Source organism: Sphaerodactylus townsendi, linkage group LG05, assembly GCF_021028975.2.
Source record: "Sphaerodactylus townsendi isolate TG3544 linkage group LG05, MPM_Stown_v2.3, whole genome shotgun sequence".
NCBI lineage: Eukaryota > Metazoa > Chordata > Lepidosauria > Squamata > Sphaerodactylidae > Sphaerodactylus > Sphaerodactylus townsendi.
Window position 1 is genome coordinate 116,340,209 of NC_059429.1, and position 19,763 is coordinate 116,359,971.

At 43.3% G+C, this 19,763-nt stretch overlaps 1 protein-coding gene across 3 annotated transcripts in view; it reads right to left on the reverse strand.

Annotated features, from left to right (window-relative positions):
- Nucleotides 1–19,422, reverse strand: part of SALL4 (spalt like transcription factor 4) — a 31,128-nt gene extending 11,706 nt beyond the window's left edge. The window contains exon 1 of one of the 3 annotated variants that reach the window (XM_048498443.1): nucleotides 19,092–19,422. In XM_048498443.1, the coding sequence (XP_048354400.1) occupies nucleotides 19,092–19,164 (73 nt within the window). In that variant the 5' untranslated portion in view covers nucleotides 19,165–19,422. Of the gene's footprint in view, nucleotides 1–18,245; nucleotides 18,328–18,863; nucleotides 18,944–19,091 lie in introns of those variants that run through there. The other 2 variants (XM_048498444.1, XM_048498445.1) reach the window with 2 other exon arrangements.
- Between the last annotated feature and the right edge of the window lie 341 nt (nucleotides 19,423–19,763).

Genomic DNA, 19,763 nt, shown 5'->3' on the forward strand with positions numbered 1-19,763 from the left:
TATCAGACAGTTGCAAGAACAGACAGGAACACAGTGCCATCAAATTTCAGAGCTATGGGAGAAAAAAATAATTTTCTTGATTTACAGTCCAGAAAACCCCACTAAGTTGAAGGAAAACTGCAATAAATATACACTAAACTTATTTCCCGACCTTAATATAAAACGCATCATACATTACTTAGCAAACAATACAATTGTACTGTTTGGCATATTTATGAAAAGTATAATGATTTCATTTTCTACAAACAAAACTGTCCGGTCAATACTAGACTGAGCTGAAAATGGCTGAACCTGATACCACCTTAACACATACATCTTTCCCCCACCATCTGAGAGGAAAAAAAGCAGCACAAGTTGAAAACAGAAAATGCAAATATAACAAACAAAAAAAAGTCTGTAGTTTGAATAAACACAGTCTCATGGAGTCACAGTAGAATACTAGTTGAGGACAAGATCAGTCACTGATGAATAGCTACACCAGTGATGGCGAACCTATGGCATGGGTGCCAGAGGTGGCACTCAGAGCCCTCTCTGTTGGCATGCGCACACAGAGTTCGTCATGTGGGGGATGGAAAATAACACACACACCCCACACACACACATCTAGACTGGCCTGGGCCACTGAGCACCCACGCAGCGCACTGCAGTGAGCAGGGGAGGGACTCCGGCTTGGCGGGCCTGGTGCCTGTGCTCTGGTGGCTGCTGCCTGAGGGGCGAGAGGCAGAGATGCTAGAGAGGCACAGAGCGGTGCACGCAGGACTTGCTGGAGGCTGCCAGCAGGGCTGGGACCCCTGCTTGAGCAGGTGGGGCGGAGGGAAGAGGAGCCAACCGCTTTTTTCTAAACTAAAACCCTCAGCATTCAGTGTTTTCAAATTCGCTAGGTTGGCACTTTGCGATAAATAAGTGAGGTTTGGATTGCAATTTGGGCACTCGGTCTCAAAAAGGTTCGCCATCACTGAGCTATACTAATGAAAAGTCTTTATCATTTGCTCATGCTGATTGTTTTAAATAAAAAAAATTCTTATGGCACATCTTGAGTGAGTAAAGAATTGCCTTAAAATACATTTCGCATATTACAAATACAAAATATTTAAAGACATCTAAAACACCAAAGGAACCCCCCCCCCCCAAAGTGTCTATTCTCTCCAAGTCTTTGCATTGCTGCGTTTAGATGGACAGCAGCACATTAATTGGTGTTTGTTTCAAGGAGTAGTACCACAGGATGGATACATGGGCATAAAATTTTACTAGAATCACGGAGTTGGGAGGAGCCATATAGGCCATCTGCCCCCTCCTGAGGCCCTGCCATATTTTGACATCCCTGGCAGTGCCCCATATTGATTCCATCTTGGGTGCTGCCAGCCCCTCCCAGCCTTAAGACCGGGTGCCACCAACATGGGGGTTTAGACTGTTGTTATCTGATTTGTTATGCTGCACATAGAATTTTAAATGTTTTTAGATGTGTTTTTAAGTATTTTATTGGACATGACATTGTACTATGAACCACCTTAGAGCCCTTCGGGGATGGGGCAGTCTATGAAATTCAGTAAAATAAATAAATAAATAAATAAATAAATCCATCATCATCATCATCATCATCATCTAGACCAACCCTCTGCTCAATGCAAAATCAGCCTAAAGCATTCCTTAAAAGTGTTCATCCAGCAGCTGCTTGAAGATTACCAGTGATGGGGAGTTCACCATCTCCCTAGGCAGATGATTCCACTGTTGAACTACTCTTAATATAATTTTCCCCAACATCCAGCCAGTACCTTTCCTCCCATAATTTCAACCCATTATTGCAAATCCTATCCTCTGCTGCCAACAGAAACAGCTCCCTGCACTTCTCCAAGTGACACCCCTTCAAATACTTAATAAGAGCAATACTGTCCACCATCAATATCCACTTCTCCAGAGTCTTTCAGCCTTTCCTCTCCAGACCCCTGAGCACCCTCGTTGCTTTCCTTTGCACCTGCTCCATCCTGTCCACGCCCTTTTTGAAGTGATGTCTCCAAAACTGCACACGATATTCCAGATGCAGCATGACCAATGCCGTATACAGTGGAATGATAGAATCTTGCGATTTGGATGTAATGCTATCTATTAATACTACTAATACTTGAAGTGGGGGAGGAGGAAGCTGTAGTTATTAGCTCGGGTTACTGTGGCTATCTTAGAGTGCTAATTGCAATACCATATTATGATGTCTTCAACTAAGCCCCTGGGCCAATCTCTGCTAAGTAACACAAGTACCTGATGATGTCCACTTTTTTTTTTACAGTATTTAGAGTCTGCTTTTCTCAAAAAGGATTCAAGGACATGGACAGTGACCAGTGATCATGGACAGTTATGGGGTGCTGAGAGAACCTGCTTCCCAGATGTATCTTGAAGTACAATATATTTTGAAGAGAAAGAGTAAAAAGCACTTTGGAATTCCAACTTCCAACTCAATGTATTAAACTGGCCTTCACTGCCTCAGACAGTGGTGGAGTCTCCTTTGGAGATTTGTAAACTGAGGCTGGATGAACAAAAGTTGGGAGTGCTTTGATTGTGTGTTCCTGCATGGCAAAGAGTTGGACTTGGTGGCCCTTGTGGTCTCTTCCAACTCTATGATTCTATGATTCACAGCTCTATTAAAGGTGAGTAACCAGCTCTACACATTGCTGCACCAGGGGAATGCAGTTCTCTCATTCATCCCTGCTCTCCCATTTCCAGTAGGATTGAACACTACATGCTCAGTTACATGTGACAACAGAACCTGTAGGTAGAACTTGCAGTAATTTTCATGTCATATAGGGGTAGTTGGAGGGTGGATTTGAGTCTGCCTCCTTCTTGCACCCATTTTCCTAATTTAAAATGGCCCCATAGCAGCTCCCCTGACCTACTTCATGTCAGGAAACTGTCAACTGTGTGGGAAGGCATAACCGTCAACCCACTCCTCATCGGAAATTGAACCAGCATCACCCCTCAACTGAACGTTACGGTTCTTATAGAACACAGCAGCGAGTCGTTTGTGCTCCCACTTATGAGTCCTCTGCATCATCCAAAATAGCTGCAACACCGTGCTAATTAAAGTTAGGGTTCACATAATGTCACAGTTGTAAAAATGTAGTAGTATTTCATGAAATGCTTATTTTAATAGTTATTCTGTACATCCCATCAAGCCAGAGGTGTGCTAAGCCTCTACAATGAACACAGCAAACATGAGCATTCTCTCACTCGTCATACCATAGAGAAGGTAATTTTCTTACTGATGTGCCAGACAGACTGCTAAGAGAAAAGTGATTTTATCTGGTTGTTTCTTCTTATAAGTGCTCCCCCATGTGGCAGCAACTCATATTGTCACCAATCAGGGAAAGCTTACAAGTGATTTAAAAATATCATCCTAGGAGAAGAATTCCTGAGGATGAAAATTATGACCAAAAAACCAAACCACTTATGTAACAAAATCTTGCAAACAGTTCAAACCATTGGGCCCAGTACAAAGTTGTAATATCTTCAGCACCACATTCTGTGCCAACCAAGTGCGGCAGTGATATAAGTAGTCCATAGCTGGTTAAAAAAAATGTACACATTTACTCCTCCCCCAATGCATAAGCCTCAGTCTTTATCACATTGAACTACCAAATAAAACCAACAGGGAACTTTTTTGTGAAGAAGTTTCAGAGGAGTGGACCTTATACATGTTGATTCATACCCTTATCAGCCCCCGCCAGCATGGCCAATTGACCATGCTGGCAGGGGCTGATGGGAATTGTAGTCCACAACATCTGGAGTGCCAAAGGTCTCGGCCACCCCTGGTTTAGGTTTCTGTCAGAACCGTGGGTTTTCCTGAACCATATTCCCACCAGTTTCTCACCAGCATGGCCACTGGGCTGCTGACAGAGGCTGATGGGAATTGTAGTTCCTGAACATCTGGAGAGCCGCAGGTTCCCTACCCCTGCTCTAAGTTATAACATTATCCCTTGCAAAGGTTCAACACGCTGAATAATGTGATGGTTTGCAAGTGGATTTTGCCATTTCATGCAGTAAAAAGTGCATTGAAAGTGGATTTCATGTGTAACGTCTGTATGCTTAGGTTCCCAGGATTCCAAAGTGTTTGAAAACCAAGCCAGTGCCAGTTGGCTGAGGGGTTTTTCTCTACCTGCACCAGGTGCAAATATGGTTGATCTCTGAGCATTTCTGTTGACAACATCCTACACAAATGCAAACACTCCTTGGAAGATATTTTCACTGCCTCAGCAAAACTCTCTTCAGATATGAACGCTCTTCTAGTGACCTCATTCAAGCTACTTGCACATCGCAGTCAGAGACCCAGCAGCAGCTGATTGCAACCAGTGACCAGATGGTTTGTATTAAAGTAAGAATCAAGAAAAGTTTGACAAACAATAACTCACCCTCAAGGTAGCCAAGTGGAAAGACACTTCCTTCTCTTCTGCACTACTACCATTCTGATACAGCTTCCAACTCTTGGGGAATTCCTAAAGATGCAGTGGAGGAGCCTAGCAAGGGTAGGGGTTAATGCCAAATTGTCCACCTTCCAAACCATTTTCTCCAGAGGATCTGGAGACTAGCAGTAATTCTGGGAAATCTCCAGGCTATTCCTGGAGGTTAGCAGCCCTAAACTCTGGTCAAACCTCGATTCCACCACTGATCTCTTTTAATTTCCTCATATACATATATGGTCAGATCAGTCCACTAGCTTTTAAGACTACAGGGCCCTGTTGAAATGTGCTAAGCTTTTGCCTGTTGAGGAACAAAGATTTATTTATGTAAGTTAATCTTTTTTTTAAAAAAATTGAAACGCTATTTTTCGTATTGATGGAGGGAAACTCCGCTTCCTCAACAACCACAATGTTGCAAAAGCATGAACAGCAGTTCTACACACTCTCAATTCATGGCAATCATTTATACCAATTTAACTTCTATGGAGGATGTAGAGGCAAGAATCATCCGCCCTCCCCAGGCTAAATACTAAAAATACCAAAAATAGCTTCCCACATATTGGTGGTTTTGAAAACGTGTTCTCAAACTGGAGCCTGGTAACCCTCCCTTGCAACAGCAAAGATTACTGACACAGTCTACATTTTAACTAAATGAAGTTTTGCCATCTCGAAAGGTAACTCAATTTTTTTTAAAAAACCTCGCCATATCAGATACAGTGAACATGTATCCATTAACAATGACAATTGTACAGAGCTCAGGAGAAGTACAAAGTACAAGACACAGAAACCACATTAATATCAATAAATAAACCACATAGAAGAAGTTGCTTTATATAGGCTGCTTTATCAATCACTTTCTTTGGCATTCTAGGCATAGTTCTTCTAGTCCAGTGATGGCGAACCTTTTCGAGACCGAGTGCCTAAATTGCAACCCAAAACCCACTTATTTATCGCAAAGTGCCAACACGGTAATTTAACCTAAATACTGAGGTTTTAGTTTAGAAAAAAAAACAGTGGCCTGGTATGCAAGGCTATCTGTGAGTAAGCTTGGTGGTAGTCGGTGGCTTTGCTTTGAAGCAACCGTGCAACTCTTCCAACGGGTGAATCATGACCCTAGGAGTATTTACTCAGAAGCAAGCCCCATTGCCAGCAACCAAGCTTACTCCCAGGTAAAGGATTGCGCTTTAGTTTAACAGCGCTTAACAGGGTTACCTACACTGCTTCCTCAAAACTAGGTCTTAGGTTTAATGCTAATAATCGAGCCCAGTGGCCCAGGCCAGCCTTAGATGTGTGGAGGGGGGCACCTGTTTGCGCTGCTGCCTGCCTGGTGAGAGGGACTCTGAGGGGACACCACTGGCACTCCGTGGCTATAGGGTTCAGTATCAGCTCTGAAGTCTGACACCACTGGAGTTACTGCATGGGACTGGGCTATTTCCATGCCCGCACCCCCCTGCACGCAGCATAAAAGAACAGCTAGATTGGAGTTCCAGTAGCACATTAGCAACCAATAAGATGTCATTAACAACCAATAAGATTTTCAGGATGTAAGCTCTGCGAGTCAAAGCTCCATTGTAACTCAAGGTATCTGAAACTTCATATTTTAAGAAAAGCCCCCAGACTAGAAAATGCCTGCAGCTCAAACCTCCCAGACATAAAGGGCCTTACAGTGCCCCTGTAAACAATTCTAGTGCCTTTCTCAGGGAGTCTAATACTCAAGGTAGTAACCCTAAGACTACACATGACACATGAGGATGCTTGGGGAGAGACTGGCCAGAGCATCACTGAATGCAGCATATTTATGTCACACACAATGAGAGAGAGAGAGAGCTCTTGCAAACATTTACTGATATGAAGCTATACCACTGTTACCCCCACCCTCATATTGCAAACAGAGACTACGAGATTGCAGTCCACCCAATATCACCCACAAGCTCACAGCAAAGTCAAGAATTTCACTGTTGGACGTCGACAATTATTGTATATGTAAATGGTGTATTTTAATGGGTTTAGCATTTTAAGATTAATGGAGCCTATTATATATTTTGTAATTTTGCTTTGGTGCTCTATTTGTTATATTGTTGAACTGTATGTTGTACACCACCCAGAGCCCTTCGGGGGAGGGCTGGTATATTTAATCAATCAATCATAATAATAATTGTGCTGGTTACTTTCTGGCTCACACCTCTCGCCTTTGGTTATCACAGTGGACTGGTACAGTGGACAATTTGATTGGTCAGGTTGCTGCATAGAAGTCCACTTATTTTTTCCAATTCAACAGCACAAAGCCAGAGTTATAATTTATACATCAAAAAGGGCACCAGCGCAGCCTTTGACATTCCCTCCACACTACAGCATCTCCCACATCAGAAAAGGCAAGCAGCTTGTCACTTCAGATATGGGAAATACTTGGAGGATGGTTTCAAAGGAAGCTCCAGCAGCATGGATGATGGCCTTAAGTGACTGACACAGGAATGTTTTCACTACTGGGGGTGGCAGAATCCAGAAAATGCACTCAATGCATCAATGGTCAGTTACCTAGATGCTTGCTGCACAAAAAGCAGACCTATAGAAGAGTCGGTTAAGCAGCCGCATCCAGCAGGAAGATCGTATGAGTTCTGCCACACATCTGGACTTCTCAAGAACAAAGACTTGCAAAGGTGAGACTACTTGGCTGACTCTCCGTAACATGTACTACAACAATTACGTCGCAAATCAGGCTCAATATTTCATTGAAGTTTTTAACATAACCCTACATACATTACAATAGCATGCCATATATTCGTTTCAACCAGAACTCAAACATCAATATATTATATTCAGGAAACCAGTTCCAAGTCATACAAATACCCCTTTTTCTCTAATTCTGTCCAAAAGTTCTCCTTGCAATATTTGTCAGTTGGAACATACAGTGCTCCTTTGAGAAAAAGCATATCAGGTATCAGGGTAACTAAAAAGGTATCAGGGTATTTCCTATTTACTATTAGCTAACATTGTGTAGTCAGGGTGAGCAATACCCCACCTTTTAAAAAAACTTATTCTAATAGAAAACTGTTTGTTCAGCCCAGAAAACCCACCACAACCTGTTCTTTTCAATGTTTTTCAGTGCTTCCCACAATGTCAAAATCTTATTTGGAAAAACAGAATAGGGGTACTCAGGGGGGAAAGACAGGGAAAAAAACCCTCCTCTTTTACTCAGTTATTAATCTCTAAAAAAGAAGGAATTCATACTTACAGAACCACAATGGCAGCTGATCATTGAAGAGTGACTTGTGTGTTCAAAGTGTGTGTAGTATGAATGCTTAAAACTTCCTATGTGAAGGTACACCCTTCTGTCCACAGAAGTCAAAGGGGCTGAAAAGGTACAACTCTGCTTAGAATGGCACTGTGAATTGTGGACACCCATTTTCCTTTCTACCACTTCTAACAAAGTAGTGCTCTACTTTATCAGTTTTAGCATGATTATTTATGATATTTTCTTTATCCAGTCTAGGAACTTTTGGTTGAGGGATGGCTGATAATTCTTTCATAAGATAAAATAGCCACATTCACCAAGACAAAATCCCACTGATGTGACTGCATCTTTCTACACATTCAAACCTCAAACCACAGCCTTGTGTTCCCAATCTTTATTTTTGTAGCTTTAAATATCCGGTAAATAACTAAACATACACACCTCTATGTGGGAAGGTTTTTTCCCCCCTCTCTGCTGATGGTTAACAAGTGGGCGGCTGGGGAATAAGTTATATTTAATATTTCCTTCATAGTTAACAACCATTTGTATGTCTTACCACAGGGCTGGACACACCTCAAAGTCACATCAACACAAGGAAACTGTCAGAAAGAACCTTCACTCAGGTACATCAACATGGTCATATTATTTATTTGCAGGCCATTGCCCATGGCTCATTTCTGACAGTGGCTGGCATAGATACTCCATGCACAGAGGATACACACAGAAGTATCATCGCATGGAAACTTCTGGCACAGGCTTCCAAACTAGGATCCATAGCATATAACCTAACCTATTAATTCAGCTTCAAATGTTCCATGGGCAATGGCAAATCACCTCTAAACGTCTCTTGATTCGAAAACCCTACAGGACTGCCATAAGTCAGCTGTGACTTGATGGCATTTTCCACTACTACCACACTCTTTGAGACAGGGACTCATCACCCTGTATTCTTTAAATGCTCCGCAACCCACCCATTCAATGAACACTGAGAGCACTATCACAGAATTCTCATTAAGACACAAGTTCAGCTTTCTGTCATGAGACACAGCCTGTGATCTACAAGATGAGAAACATCAAGCCAGGATAACAATATGTGACTTTTGGAGTAACCGAATCTCCCTCTCTACCAGTTCTGAGTGCGACTGCTCATCTTGGCAATGGTCACATTCCTATAGGATACCAGCTCTTTGGCAGTGTTCTTAAGGGAAGATAATAAGAAATGGGTATTATGATCACAGCTGCAAGCTATGACTGACCCGCATTCACTGGAACACACATTTAAGGCCTGTGGGGAAATGGCTACAAACTCTGGCTTGTGAAATTCCTGGAGATACAGGGGAAGATGCCTGGAGAGGAACTCAACAAAGGAACTCTGGGATTTCAATTCCTCCCACACTCTTATGACACTGATAATCAGTGAGAGGACTGTTACTCAGAGGGGGGCTATGGACTACCTTATCAGCCTCCTGCCAGCATACAATTGGCTACGCTGGCTGGGCTGGATGGGAATTGTAGTCCATAACATCTGAGTGCCAACGGGTTCACCACCAGCCATAGAATCTACCCTTCAAGCTGCCATTTGTTTAGGGCAGAGATCTATGGGTTTTCAGATGTTCAGGGTCCAAGAACCCATCAGCCTCTGTCAGCATGGCCAATTGGCCATGCTGGTAGGGGCTGATGGGAATTGTAGTTCCTGAACATCTGGAGAGCCGCAGGTTCCCTACCCCTGCTCTAGGGGAACTGATATCTATAGTCTAGAGATAGAACTCTGGAAAATCGCCTGGACCCAACATGAAGCTGGTAACCCTAATCTTGCTTGAACATGTAATTATATATGACCCAGAAATCTTTAAATCTTTCCCAATCACTGAGTGCAAGTCATGTTTGAGAGCCAGCGTGGTATAGTGGTTAAGAGCAGGAGGACTCTAATCTGGAGAACTGGGTTTGATTCCCCACTCCTCCACATGAGCAGGGGACTCTTATCTGGTGAACCAGATGTGTTTCCTCACTCCTACATTCCTGCTGAGTGGGCTAATCACAGTTCTGTCAGAACTCTCTCAGCCCAAAGGTGTCTGTTGTGGGGAGAGGAAGAGAAAAGGAGTTTGTAAGCCACCTTGAGTCTCTACAGGAGAGAAAGGCAGGGTATAAATACAAACTGTTCTTTATGCACACAGGTTGAATAAGTTGTCCAAGCCCAGAGTCTGCCCCCATTATTCACTCCCATCCCATGTGCATTCAATTTACCTGTCCTTTAGAACATCCGTTAAGGGCCACGATGTGCCTAGAGAGGGAAAAGCACTTGTCTTTCAGAAGACATCACAACCACTGCAACCAGCACAGGGAGAAATGATGGTCCAACTAGATTATTGTAATTAAGTCTACAATATAGCTCTCTGAAGTTTCCAATATTTTATTTCAAACATTTGAAAGACGATAGAATGCAGAATAAAATAGCATTAAAAACATACAGCTATTCTATCCATGGATACCAGCTTTACCAATCTGTGATAAAGCAACAGTCTGAATGAACAACCTCAGTCTTCCAGTTGCAAAGAAAAGCTTGGCTGGACTTGTCAAAGGCATGTGTTTACACACACCTGTGAAATGGAACCCAAAGACCTGATGAAGCTTGCCTCTTGCACATCAAGGAGGAAGGAGCTAGTCAAGGGTTCCCAAATGGGGAATTGGATCTTAGCAACAGATCACAAAGCCAGGAGAGGAGGAAGAACAGGGCAAACTAAAAGAAAGAGGCTCAATGGCAAATTCTGGGTTTGCTCCACAACTTGTAAAATGGCCGAAACGCCACTCACTGCTCACCAGACATGAAATAACAAGCTCAGCGTTACCCAGTTCCTGTGTATCACGTTGTGAAGAGAGGAAACAGTGTGGACTTGTTTTGTGAGGCAGGAAAAGTACAGCAAGTTCAGAAGTGGGCCCCGCTTCAGGAAGTCTTATAACTGAACTTGGAAACTGAGAGAAGGGTGTCCAAAAGCAAGTATCCTGCAGAAAGACACCTACAGAACAAACAGGTCCCACAGCTTACATTGGCCTCTAGAAAAATGATGGATGAAACATCAGTTCTGGCATTGCTCCTGGAACCAAGTTGCCTCTCTTTAGATGGCTGTCTTTAAAAGTTTCAGTTCCATCTATTGTTTTTTTAAAATGAAGACCCAGAGGACACCTATCCCTAGAGTTTAGTTAAAGTCCAAGGTTCAAGCCTAAAGTGCTTTTGGATTCTACGACCTAACCTTGATATGCAAGTAAAAAAGATGTTTCTAAGCAAGCCTAGAGCATCTTTCCCTTGTTTCAAAGACAAAGTTACATCACATGTTGGCTAGCGTTAATAAAAAGTTAACACAAAACAGCATGCAAGCTTTTAAGTTCTTTCAGAATTTATCAAGCTAGATAGAAATGGGGAAGGGAGACGTTGTTGGAGGCCCCAATTTTAAGTCCTTTTTTCTCTAGAGAATGCTGCATGTCTGAATAGGTTAGGTGACCCTGGGTGGATCTAGTATCAGATTGTACCTTCAGACTTCTGGGAAGATGAAGAAATGGCTGTCTCCAGTTGAAAATACAAATACTAATAATTGTCACTTGTTTAACATTTGTGGACCGTTCCCTCCTCCTGGTACTAGGAACACAAACTTCCAGGTAAGGTCCCACCAGACTGAAGACACAAGAGAAGCTCGCAAACTTTTCGAGAAGAATCCTGACCAGTCGGTGCGATCGTGTTTTGCTTGAACATCATTCAGCACAAAAATACTTGGCAGTGATTCCTTTCAGCAGCTACCATGTACACAGTTGTGGTGGGCAACATTTTAATATTTTCTCAGGTGTTTTTTTAAAGGCAGCTCCAAGCATCCCATACATCAGGTCAGTAATACCTCTACTGATAGAGTTAGAACCTTTGTCAACTAAACAGCTTAAAATAAATCCAGCCTGCAAAGGCTCTGAAACAGCAATTGCATGATGCCTCCACAGTCACAATTACCTATGGACCTATTTTACAGTCAATACACAGACTGAGGAAAGAGGACAGAGCAGCTCTACTCCCAAATGGAAAGGCTATAGCAAAGCATACAATTCTGCTTCATACTGAGGCTACTGGTCTATCAGGCTTAGCACTGCTTACTCAGACTGGCACTGGGTCTCCAAGTTCTCCAACTGAAATCTTTCACCTTCCCATACCACCTGATCCTTTTAACTGGCAATACTGGGGAATTAAACCTGGGACCTTCTGCAAGCCAAGAAAATATTCCATCACTGAGCAACAGCCCTGGCCCCATTTAAACCCATCAAAATACCAGCCGATGGTTTAATAATAAAAGTCTTGCCCCCTCCCCTCCAATGTCTCAACTCTCCCCCTTCCCTTCAAAAAAAGATCTAAACTGATTTAGAATGCACTGAAATTAGCAGGAAATTCTAGATGCTAAGTCAAATGGATGGAAACCACTGAAAGAATATGAGGTTATATTCCATTGTGAAACTTCAATATCAGCCTATGCCCGTGACTTTCTGAGAAAATTTCCTGGTGGTTTAATTTACTCAAGTGGCTCTAACAATGCCCAAGTGAGCAAGTTAGTTAGTTCCACAAATTGATGCTTCAGTATCATCACTGAGACCTGTATAAACAATCCTTCAAAAAGCTCTTTGCAGAGTCAGAAACAGGGGCTCCTTCCGCACATGCAGAATAATGAACTTTCAAACTGCTTTCAATGCTCCTTGAAGCTGTGCGGAATGGCAAAATCCACTTGCAAACAGTTGTGAAAGTGGTTTGAAAACGCATTATTCTGCATGTGCGGAAGGGGCCAGAGATTTCCAAATAGGCCAGCTCATTGCTGATTTTTTTTAAAGGTGTAATCTTCCCACAGTGAGCACTTTAAGCTGGTTCAGTTCAATCAGATATATTTTAAACCAGATTTTGCCTAAATTGGCGGGATGGTGCCTCCTGAAGCACATAAGCCCCCCCACCCCACCCACAGAACTCGACAGGACCTTTAGAAACATCAGGACGATTCAACAGCCACGAATGGCTTCTACTTTTAGGCCTCTATTTGCTAATAAAATGTGGTCATTTCGTTCAAAACCACAGCATTTATCCTCCATCAGAAACAAAAATCAATGCACAAAAGCAAACTGTGTTCTCAACACCACACAAAGAACTCCGAGGAACATCCTGTTTTGAATATTTGTCCATATTTCAATTAGTTTTTGGTTGTATTTCACTGTGCATTCTTTTAAACATGAAAAAACTAGTTTGTTTTTTGGTTAACACTTCCAGTTTCCAACACAACTACAGATAATGCCATCAGATATGCACAGAGTTGGATCAATACCAATTACTTATATATGTAGGCCAGGGAACACTTTTGAATAAAATCAGATGCATGAGAATTTGATTTTGCTTTCAACAATTAGTGAAGACACAATTCAGGCTGCCATAACTGTTCATGAATACCACACACTCCACATGTGAAAGGAGTTATACAATCACCCTTTAAGTGTAGTACTAAGTCAAAGGAAAGACAAAATATCAACTTCCGTTTAGCACTGTAGGTTTACTTGAAGTAAGCACCAAGGAATTGAACAGGACCTCCAGGAACCATATTTATGATTGTTTTCCTCAGAGCTTTATCGTCCACATTTTTCTAATGATGAACTTTTTGAAATCATTGTAGAAATAAGATGGCCAAATGTTAACCCCATTTTTTTTAAAGTCTCAATTTTTGTAGAGGCTCAACACCAAAAGGTTTAATCCGTGAGGGAAAAGGCGACATAGAAAACTAATGAAATAAATAAAACACACATCTGTTGCAACACTGTGAACAACAGCCAAACAAAGGAGGACAATCTCTGTATACTACTGAAAGCAGTCATTTAAGAAAGAAACATTAAGAGTAATTTTCTAGCTCAAAATGACAAATAAAATCCCTCATACTTTCGTGTGGTTCAACATGAACCCCCTTTACACAGCATTAAACAAAATGGTGTCACAAGCAGACTGTTATTTGTACACAAGGTAGCCAACCCTAGCCCAGGCTTTGGATGTTCATCCACTTCTCCCAGTGAATCACTAATGGCTCCAGAAAGCAGCTGTGTTAATTAGTTGCAGAAAAAGGAATAGGAATCTTGTGACATCTTTAAAAAGGCAAAGCTTTTATTCTAGCGTAAGTTAGACACTCATCTCGATGATCTATGAAAGTTGAGGGTTTTTAAAAAATATTAATCTTTAAGGCTGTTGCTTACCAATCATGACTGGGCAGACCATGCAAAAATACCAGAACCTCCATAAGGAGAATATTTATTTACAATTTAATACATGTTTGAATTTAAAGATTCAAAAAGTTCAGATCCAAGCACAAAAGCCACATTTTATTAAGACCTACGAAACAGATGTGAAACACAGTGCAAGCTTTTGAACTCTTCAGAACTCTTCAACAGGCTATACATTAAAAGGGAAAGGGAGAGAAGGGAAAAATATTTTCATCCCCCCCCCCACTTCATTCTGCGTTAAAGAAATAGAGCTCCATGAAGAGTTCTGTAAAATTCGAATACTTGCCCGCTATTTCATGTCATTTTGGTTGGTCTGAAGGAGTTTTATTTTTGACCAGTCTAGAAAGGACTGATTTAGACATAAACAGCCACTGAATTGTTACTCCCATTGCTAATCATATCCCCTGACTTCACAAGTAGGGGAGCAGACAAACCCATATATTACGAATGCCCACTTATAGCTGCACCCTAGAAGAAGGGGGAGAATGAAGAGGGGGAGGGGAGAAAAATCTCCGGCTTCTACCTTATCCCAGGACCCGTTTCTTCTTCCACACTCAATCACGTCCACCAGCAAGGCCCCTTGCCTATCAACAAGACAGCTCCAGACCACACTGAACACTAGTCCAGTGTTTAAGACCAGGGTAAGCAGCGCAAAACCCCGCTGCCAAGGTCAATTGCATGAGAGTCCTAATTGTAAGCTTGACATCAACTTACCACCCACCGCAGGCAGGAGGAGGCAGAGGTTAAAGCAGCAGCTCTGTCAAAACGTCACACGTGGCCGGGCTGAGCTGACAAGGCCTGGTCCCTACAGGCAATATAGTGTTTCACTGGCATGGGGTGGGGAGAGGGGAGAAAGAGAAGAGCAACACACCCCACCCTCCTCATGGGGCTTTGCTGAGATGGTTCATCCCCACTGCCAGTCAATCTGAACACAGGTGGATCAGGGCTGGAATCAGATGCAAGGTCAGAAAACCCACCAGAACCAGTTGTTCCAGGAACTTTGGAGTTCTCTTTGGCCCCGGATTTGCAATCTATACCCATTTCTTGGTAAGTAAGCTTCTAGAATCTAGCCCAATGGCACCTTAGAGATCTGATTCCCAGGGTAGAAGGTTCCAGGAGCGTATCCCTTGGAAACCTTCTTGGTCTTTAAGTGGATTTTGTCCTACTGCACACCAATATGACTGGCCACCTACAACCATTTCTAAAAACCTTCCCTGAAAACAAAAAAAAAATGATTTTATGTCAATTTCCCCATTTCGGCAAGCCAATTCTCTTTAAACCACCAACTGTGTTGGTGTGTGCATGTGTTAAATTTCCTAATGAAGAAGCAGTATTAGCCCACCCTAAGCATTAGGCCTAGCCTAACTGTAACATTACTTATTGCCAATGTCTTATGGGGTTTTTTGTTACTCTAATTCTCAAGTGGAAGCTGCAGCTACAGGGTTAAGAAAAAAAATTGCGGCTTTTAAAGTTTTAAACTGCCTTTTAGAGGGGGAGAGGGAAGAATGTAGGTTAATGGCTATTACACAAGTACAATAGCCAGTTAAATCCTTTGCAGGGGAAAATGCTAATTTTCAGTATGCAATTATTGTTCTCAAGTGACCACCTGCTATTTTTTTTGATCTGTTAATTAATCACTGAGTCAGCAGCAACATTTCCCAACTCCCCCCCACATAATTTTGGGAGATTTTTTTTTGGGGGGGGGGAGGCAATTCACAGGTGGCTTTGCAAATTTTAATTCTGCGTAAGTTTCCTTCCCTAAAGCCAAAAGATAAAATGCTTTCTTGGCATGCATAGTTAAGCCTATACAATAACAGATAGGTGTGTGTGGCCAGACTTGTGGCGTCTATAGAACTCAAAGGCTCAAAAAGCCGGTGTTTTTTTTTCTCAACTAACCCAATTAAGACAAAAAGATGGTTTTAGGGTTTTTTTAAGTTTTGCTTTAGACCAAGGCTTACAACCATTTTACAATTGCACCCAATAAACACATTACTCTTTCATGCGCCACAAGATTCCCTGTGAGGACACATGCAAACTCTCATGGGACTTTTCTAATTAAAATGCCATTAACGTGATTTCTGCATCTTCAGAGTTTCACTGCAATGGTGTGTAAACAGCAAGGAAACTGATTTGAGATTCACCTACCCTTACAATTCTGATCATAAAATGAAAGAGGAAAACGTCTGCTACTGGCTTTCATTTATTTTTGCGTCCAATCAGTTCTACCTCATGTCACCAAAAAGACTGAAAGGGTTCTACTAATATTTATTGCTCGTTATCCATTGGGGTATCATGTAAGAAAGCTTTGATATGGGAAACACAGATCTCAAAGCTTAGTTGGGTGGTCTTCTGCAAGATACTCCCCACCTTCCCTACTTCATAGGGCTGTTGTGAACATAACTAAACAAAGCAGGAGACAACACTAACTTGAATAAAGTTTGATAGTCCTTTATAAGCGAGAGTCTCCCTTGATACCCAAGTGATGCATCCAATGAAACTGTAATTGCTTTTTGGGGCTAAGAGGCTCCTTATTTTTGCTATAAACAACACCACTTTGTTTATAATCCTTCTCTTTATAATCCTTCTCCTTTAAGTAACAGTGGCACCAAACCAGAAATTTCTTATCCAGGCAGAAAAGAGATCTGCCTCGATTCAAGAGTTTAAACATTATGACTTTTTTTATTTTCCAGGGTTTACTCAAAGAGCCATCAGTTCGCATCCCGAGAGAGTAAGGGGTCTCCAGGTCCATTTAACCAAGCTTTGCAAACTAGGAAAAGCAAGACCTGAACCATGATAGGTTCAGATCACCAAAGTCGTCCGAAGGAAACGCTTTTTGCAACCTACAGCTCAAGGTCGGCAGTGCCCTCTGGGTGGCGCCAGAGAGCAACCGAACTGTCCCCTCCGCACGCACAAAAAGTTACTTTCCAAACAATTGACTAGGATTTAAGAGTGTGATATCGTTCTCGCGTGATAAGAAGCTCGGACAGAGTCAATGAAAAAAATATGGGATCGTCCCTCCTCCTGTTCTTTGCAGGTAATTAAAAGGGTTCCCCACGCCATTGAAGGAGAAGGGGGCAAGAAAAGTAGTTGAAGTCCTTTGCTGCAAGTTAGCGTGTGGAAACGTGAGAAATGGATGCAATAAGCCATATCTGCAAACGAGGCGGCTCCGAGGGGATCGCGGGCGCGCATAGGCGCATCGAAGTATTTCCCCTATATTCTGCCCTTCCCCTCCCGAGCACGACACTCTGCAGAAGTTATTAAGCCTCTTGTTTGCAGGCAGCCCCCGGAGGTGGCTTTCCAGATTTACATGTGGAAACATCACCCCCCACCGCCCCCGCCCCCCGTGCGCCATCCTAACCATATGCACAAAGGGAAAACAGTCATGCATTAAACATGGGATTTATGGCCCTCTGGCCAGCTCGCCGTTTTCTTAAATCACCATTAACCGGACTCAACAATTGCACTTTTGGGCTCAAAAGAAAGGGACGGGGCGAGAAAAAAAGGCTGGGAACCTCCTGCGGGCTGCAAATGGAATAACTCCCCCCCCTCCCCAATATACATTGTTACCGACCATTTCCATCAATTGTGGTGGAGAGGGAGGGGAGGGAGATCATTTGAGAAAACTAGATGCTTGAACTCACCCCACCTTTTTGTTAAAAATATATATATTTTATGGTTCTATCCTATTTTCCCTGCCACTCATCCTTGGCAGGAAAAAAGCACTTTTAAAAAAAGGATTTGTAAAAATTATTTGCGAAGGGTCCCGGATCCACTCAAGCAATACCGAACTCGCTTTCCTCGATTGCTCTCGAATTGATTATGAAATCTCAATATCCCGTTGTCCTCTTCTGGGGGAATCGATCGTCCAACCGCACGCGTGCAAAGTTAAGAACCGCGTCGATAAACATTCGACAAAGTTTTCCTTAACCCCCGCCCCGCCCCCCGTTTTTACTCCGCACCAGCCTAAGAAAGAAAGAAAGAAAGAAAGAAAGAAAGAAAGAAAGAAAGAACAGAATACAGTCCGGTTTTCCCGATCTGCTGTCTGAGCTCCCCGAACGAGGCATTTAAAGGTCTCCAGGTTCACATTCTAGCGAGTTCTGCAATCTCCCTCCCCGGATACGATCGCTAGTAAAATTATAGGAGACAGCCAGAAATTTCTCGTGCCTCTGGACGGAGAGGAAACAAAAGTCCAGGAACAGTAGCTAAAGGGAGAAGCGAACGCCAGCGGCGGGTTTGGCAATATTTTTAAGATCGCCTCTCCCCACCCCACCCCCCAAAACACCATATTAGCTCACCGGAGTTATTTTAGGAAGTCGGAAATCAAAGATGGCTGGAGGTCAAGCTACAAAAGGTCCCGGGCTGATTACGATCTCTCTGCCTCGCCATCAAAGATAGACTCAAGGGAGGTTTTTTTTCCCGGGGGGGGGCAAAAAGAGCGAGTAACACCCCCCCTCCACGCGCGCGCGAATGGAGAAAAGGGAGAAAAGACACACACACCCCACACACACCCATACCCCCATCCTTACATTACAAAAGGTGATCCTCGGTGTTTGTCTCGCCTGCCCCCCCCCCCCCCGGAGAGATTTCATCCGCCAGGGGAAAAAGTTTGGGGAGTTCCCTTTGGGATCGAGGAAAGGCAAAGGATGCTAAAGAGGATCCTGGAACCCGTTAAGGAGAAGGGTTTTTTTTCCAACGGGGGGGGGGCAAAAGGAGGGATTAGAAGAAGAGATAAGCAAGAAGGGGGGGGGGAAGTTTTGAAAAGTTTTGAAAATTGCTTAAAAATCAGAGCAGGGTTAAAAAAATCCAGGTGTTCCAAAACCGCATCCAGCTCGGATTGGCGACAGATGGAAAACTTGGAGGGGGGGGGAGGGGGAGGAAACCTTGAAAATCAAAAGGTTCATAATAGTACACACATTATATGCTCCGCTCCTGAAAGTCGTAAGGAAGCGCTCGCGTGAGCCAAAAGTGGTCCAGGTACCGGAGGGAATCCGTGTGGCTCCGGATTGCCTGGAAGGAGCCCCGGCGCGCTAAGAGGGTGGGTGGGAGAAAGGACCCACCCGCACAAAAACCAACCTCCGTCCCCCCCGGCTGATTGCTTTGCCCATCAATTAAAGTTGGGGCTGGACCCGGGCGAGCCTTACCATTTGCTACCTCGGGGGGCGGCTGCTCGTCCGAATGGATGTGCTGCGGCTTCGCCTGCTTGCGCCTCGACATGCTGCACCCGCATCGGGAGCGAAATAGTCGCAATTATTTGCGTCCTCTTCTTCACAACAAATTCCTCGAGTTGGGAAATTGCTCCCAGGGTCCGGAATGCGCATGTCAGAGTAATTATGATTATCAATAATGCATTGCGATTTATCATGGGTCCCGGACAGCTGATTGGCTTGGGGCCAAGGGCTCGCAGATTATTCAAATAAGGGCCATTGATCAGGGAGCGCCGAGGGGACGACGGGCGTTGTAGTCTCCGCTGGCTTCGCGTGCATGTGATCGAAGCCTGGGCAATTTGCAAACTCGCACACGAGGGAGGGGAGCTGCAGATCGGCCCCTGGCTGATTGGATTATATTTTCCTTAAAGCAAGCGGGGGAGGAGGAGGAGAGAGGCGAAAATGACCTGGATCCATCTTTGAAAGTAAACAAACAACCCAGCCTGGGCTATCAGGAGAGAACAATGCCTCTGCTATCTCACTTGATATATTCTTTAAAAATTGCCTCCTGCCTTTTGAAAAGTGCTTTTAAAAACAGGGTAAAATGGATGAAACTTAATTCTTCCATTCAGGAATGTGATCAAACAGAAGTACCCCACAAGTATCCTT